We start from the raw sequence: 5,677 nt of genomic DNA, 5'->3' as shown, positions 1-5,677 counted from the left end.
GCTTTGTATTTCTTTTACTGCCTTTCCTAAAATAAGGATCCTGGAGAAAGAATTTTAAGTACCAGAATTAGGGTCTGGTCACCCTAGATTTTTTTAATTTGAAAAAGGCAAGCATTTGACCCAAGTTAGGTATACGTCGATGGCGCGTTAAAAAAACGTGGTATGCATACGGTAGGTCGGCCCAGGTACCACTGGGGAGACAGTGTGGAAGCGGATCTGCGTTAGCTTCAAGCCGATAATTGGCAGGAAACGGCGCAGGATCGGGAAAAGAGGCGTGCTCTCGTTTCGGAGGCCAAGACCCTCTTTGGGTCGCTAAACCATATTATAGTCCGTTTATTTTAGCATTAGAAAGAACTTCGCAGAAGTAAGCGTGTGGTTCCAAACCCAGCACTTTTAGCGGCAATAATTTGAAGTAAATTATATGTATTGATCATGTTACATTAGATAATTCAATAATTATTAACAATTAAAGAACCTGATAAAAACTGCACGCTTGCTTCTGTGGAGTTCTTTCTAATGCTAAAAAAAACGAACTATAGTTAGTTATGCATAGACCCTATAATGGTAATTTGGAAATAAAAATGAACCAGAATATTAAGTAGAAGTATGTATTTACAAAATGAACTTTCAGGTACCTCCGCCTATTGCTTTTGGCGCCTTACGCTATAGAAAACATTCAAGGAACCATTATCGTACAATAATTCAAAATATTTACTATATTTCAGATAATTGTTACATGTAATTATTCATTAAAATCTATGATATGCATAATGCAAAGAAAATAGATATTCTTGTTTAGAAACAGCTAATTTTCAATTAAAGATAGAGGTAGTCACCAACTTACATTGTTGAGGCAGTTAGGGTTCAAATTATCTTGGCTAATATAGGCATAGAACGATTCATTGACCACATACATGCCAATATAATTTCATCCTTAGGAATCCGATTTAAGGTTCAAATTAAATCGGACTTTCGGGAAATGTGATTTGTCTTTAAATCACCAAACGAATATTTGGAATATACTTAGATTTGTTGGGAAAACCTAGATTGGTACGACCTGGTAAAGGGATAAAGTAAACCTAAATAACTCAACAATGAAAGTCCGCGACTTTACAGGTAAAATGGTTGACCAAAGTTCGTCTAAGGGTGGTATTCCATCTGGCCAATATCCTGGTCCAACGTCATTGCTACTCCCTCTTTCATTAAGCATAAAATGAGAAAACATACCCATTGGATGGGTGGAATACCACCCTAAGCTAAGAAAACTAACCGTATCTCATTTGCTAATATTGCATTTTGCACTAGGAGGCCAGTTTTTCTCATCTTTAGAGATATATCGATACGAACTAAGTGCCAAAATATGTATACACAACCTTATTGCACATATATTAAGGTACACAGAGTTAGTCTGTGGGCATACATATTTATGGCACTTTGTCCGCATCGAAATTTTCAGACGTGACCTTACGAATACCTAGAAGGTAAAATTGCACCCACTACTGGCCTTGTGTCATATGTACGTCAGTTTTTTAAAGAATAATCTATAATCTGTTTCTTGAATAAAAACAAAAACCAGTGCAAGCAGGTTACCCGTAATAACGTCTGTACTACGGTACAGTCAGCGACGGAAGTAGCTAAGCGGGCGAGGCGTTCAAAGTGATCTACACACGCTATTATCTTAACAATAAAGTTTGCGTTCAAATCATTTTGGACATTTCGCCCGCTAAACTACTTCTGCTGCTGGGACTATGTATTAAATACTTTAGTATTACATAGTTTAAATAGGTCTGAATAGGTACATATTTAAAATCTTATATACATCACTACAAGGATATAAAAATCTAGGATAACAGTCACGCAGCTCCGGAAACATTCGAAGGCACAATCGTACAACTTGGAAAAATGCAGCCTAACTATAAAACGCAACACGCGGATATATTTTAAGATATAAAACTTTAACTCTACAATATTTCAGAATTATATTATGGTTAATACTAGAGGTAAAAGTTGAAAAAACCAATCACAACCAAACCGTATACGATTAAAATTTAAGGGATGTTTACAATAACAACATAACTGTTTAGAGCGGTTGACACTTTTTTAAGAACATTGTTAATCGTTTCAGGTGTCAACCAGTGTAGTCAGTTATGTTGTTTTTGTAAACATCCCTTCAATTTAAAGGTATCGTTTCATGATCGACCATAAGTAACGAACACATGCGTTTATTTCTACAACCATTTTAGGTCGCGGGTTCGAACCCCGGCTCGTAACCCTTTGACCGCCGTTGGCATGTATACAAGACAACGATAGAACGATACACTGGCGCCGCTGTCTTGTATACAAGACACAAATTCAACCGCTCGGTAAATGTGAAAAAACATCAATTGTAGTATATTTTTACACTCGTGTTAATGTTTTAGGCCTTTGATTTTTTAAATAATTGCATTTAAAGCAGATAAATAAATCCATTCTTTTATAATAAGGCAATCAAAAAAATTGCTCCAGTTTTCAACGTTTTTCATGTTCCTCGTCGCCGTTGTCTTGTATACAAGACAGCTAGGGATGGGAATGTTAATTCGATATGAGAATATTAGAGATGCAACGGATAGTTGTTTGGCCGGATACTGGATATTCGGCCTGACCATCGGCCGAATATCCGGTATCCGGCCGCCGAATATCGGCCAGCAGAGCTGCACCTACATTTCGGTTTTTCAGGTGCGCATTCTGCAGTTTTGACCTGTTTCTAAGTGAACGTTCGCGCGGACACATTTCTAGGTTCGAAATGAGTGCGCGTGCAAGTTAGTTGAATCTCTAAATTGTTTTAAAATAATAAACAAGTACGATTATGACCGTGACTGTTTCTTAAATCCAATTTGTTTACTCCAAAATCAAACAATGGTACTATCCGGTATTCGGCCGGATAGTAGGGCACTATCCGGTATCCGGCCGGATATTAAAATACTGGCCGGATAGGGCGGATACCGGATAGTAACCGAATATCCGGTGCATCTCTAGAGAATATTCAAAATAAATATCAAGTGGCCAATCTGGTTTTATTTAAGCATTTGAACACCTGTTAAATGCCAATTGGTGATAACTAGTAACTAGAATACGTTAAACGAGAGAGAGACAGGCATAACTATAGCTGGAGTTCAGGGAACTTGTTCAGCTGTCCATAGTAGAGTCAGACAAGTAAATCTGTCCTTGTGGTCTATTTGCAGAACAAATGATTCATTTTGAGATGATAGTGTAGTGGGGAGTCAACTGACAAGCTCTTCTAAGGAACATGTCGAATGTGAAACATGCATTCCCGAACATTTCTGATCCCCACCCTTTTCCAATATTATTGTTCTTCACTCATTGACAATTCAACCCACGTGTCATTTTCCCCAATGCAGTTCCGGTACATTTATATTATCGACACACGATGCGCGGCTCTAACCATACGCTAATAAAGTTTACGTACCGACAAGCGCTTACGCCGTTGACCTAGAGACTATTATTACTTAATCCGCGCGGAAACGGTCCTTGTCGGTCTGCACTGCGGGCAGTCCATGCGCGCCGTTGTCATGTATACAAGACTTCTCGTAGAGCCTAGTGCGGTGATATTACGTCATGAATCGATATTGTTTAGTGGTTGTTTTTAATGATAAAGACCTTTATTTTTAACATTGTCGTGTGTAAAAAATATGTTAATTTTTGGCATTCTCGAAATAAATTAAAGTTGGTTAAGAACAAAGCCAAATTGAGAAGATTTTTACCATAAATTGTAAATATCGATATCACATTTTGCAATCCCTAAACTTTTTTACTTAGAATTTACTCTGGCGTGTGAGTGAGCGTCTTTGCGGACTAGGTCCGGCGGCCAAAAGGTTAATGAGTGTTTCGGCAACGAATGTACGAAATATCATTTGATATTTACCAGTCGCTTTGCGTTGAAGGAAAATATCGTGAGGAAACAGGACTAATAGGTCTAGTTTACTCTCTGGGTTGGCAGGTCTGATGGCAGTCGCTTTCGTAAAAACTATTAGTGCTTACGCTAATTCTTGGGATTAGTTGCCAAGCAGACCATGAGCCGTGGCAAAATGCCGGGATAACGCGAGAAGATGATATCATACGTCAGAGGGAGAGAGCGGTACCGCCATTCCGTTTTACTGCATAGCCTTATTAGCTTATGTTGTCGTAGCAGTATTAGCCTTAGATTAACCTACGTAATAATACATTTGGTGTTTTAAACGATACAGCCGGCCTAGCCAAGGTTACAATCGCTATCGCTTCGACAACGAAAAGCATTATGTCTCTCTATCACTCTTCCATATTAGTGTGACAGTGACAGTTGCGTTTCGATCGCTACGGAGCGTAAGCGATTGGCATCTTGGCTACGCGGCCAGTGCCTGTAGTGTACTGTGGTCGGTCGTGAAATAATACCTTAAATAGAAAAACTAAAACACACATTGAGCTCTAGAACGAGCACAGGGACAGATCCCTATCAAAGGGAACAAATCAATCTTAAATAACTAAACGAAGTCAATCTATATAAAAACTAAAAAGGTCGCTCTGATCCATGTACTTCGCTTGGAAATACGCCAAATCTTCTGAAGTTTTAACACTTCAAATGCCCAACGTGGATCCGCGTTTAAAGGTAGGTACTTTAAATTATTAGGATTTAATATCGGATCAACGTCCCGGCAGCAAACCTATCTATCTACCTAGTTATCTTTTTCTTTTCGAAGTATATAGCTGGGTCATATTCACTGGTAATTATTTTTTTATTTTGTATGTTTGCATATATGGGTTGTAAATGCCTGAAATAAATGATTATCTAATTTTATTTAATGTTATATTTAGTCAAACCTCTGTCAAAACCGTCAAAACTGCTCGAACCAATATTATTACTTCCCCACGCCTCCCAACATTCCAGTGGCGTAGCTAGAGGATATGGCGCCCGGGGCAGGCACCAAATTTGCCGGAGGGCCAGATTACCATCCGCATTTCACACTTCACAGTGGTGGTAAATACGACTGACGAAAGTATCCCTGCTGTGCCTTTGGCAAGGCGGAGAGGTAGTCTTTTGCCCATTTTGGCGCCCCCCCTTGGACGGCGCCCGGGGCACGTGCCCCCTCCAACCCCCCCCCCCTAGTTACGCCACTGCAACATTCCCTCTTCCTCAAACTACCCTACATTGTGTAGTTCCTCTACTATAACCGTGGTCGGAGCGGTACCAAGGGGCTAAGCGGCAGTGGCACGGCGTAGGGCGAGTTCCAGTCTCGCTCGAATAGATCTTCTAGCTGTGCGCGGATGTCCTGGGTCACGTTGGAGGCGCGGGGTTCCTGTACACAATATTGAACAAGTCACAAATGTACTTTTATAACTGACACGGGACTTAATCACGTAAAACTTACGTTTACTTATGGCCTGACGTCGTCGTATCACATGCCATCAGATGTCGTGTGTGTTGTGTGTAGGCAAAGTGACAACCCTAGCGTACAAGTGAATGATCAAGATCAAGTGTGGGTAGTTCGCAAAACCCGCGCAGCAAGATGTTGATACAATTACTCGCCAGTCTGCCTGTGACCATGAATGTAACGTCACGTTTGAAACGTCAGGCCATAAATAAACGTAAGTTTTACGCGATTAAGTCCCGTGTTACTTATAAAAGTATGAGTGAAAATCGTGT

The 5,677-nt window shown here is 40.0% G+C and overlaps 1 protein-coding gene across 4 annotated transcripts in view; it reads right to left on the bottom strand.

Annotated features, from left to right (window-relative positions):
- Positions 1 to 5,172: 5,172 nt before the first annotated feature.
- The window catches only part of LOC134667954 (5'-3' exonuclease PLD3-like), a 78,151-nt gene continuing 77,646 nt past the window's right edge, over positions 5,173 to 5,677 (bottom strand). For all 4 annotated transcript variants that reach the window (XM_063525383.1, XM_063525387.1, XM_063525386.1 and 1 more), the window contains exon 12: positions 5,173 to 5,330. In XM_063525383.1, the coding sequence (XP_063381453.1) occupies positions 5,199 to 5,330 (132 nt within the window). In that variant the 3' untranslated portion in view covers positions 5,173 to 5,198. The remainder of the gene's footprint in view (positions 5,331 to 5,677) is intronic.

This window comes from Cydia fagiglandana, chromosome 10 (genome assembly GCF_963556715.1).
Source record: "Cydia fagiglandana chromosome 10, ilCydFagi1.1, whole genome shotgun sequence".
Lineage (NCBI taxonomy): Eukaryota > Metazoa > Arthropoda > Insecta > Lepidoptera > Tortricidae > Cydia > Cydia fagiglandana.
This window is presented reverse-complemented; position numbering and strand designations above follow the sequence as displayed.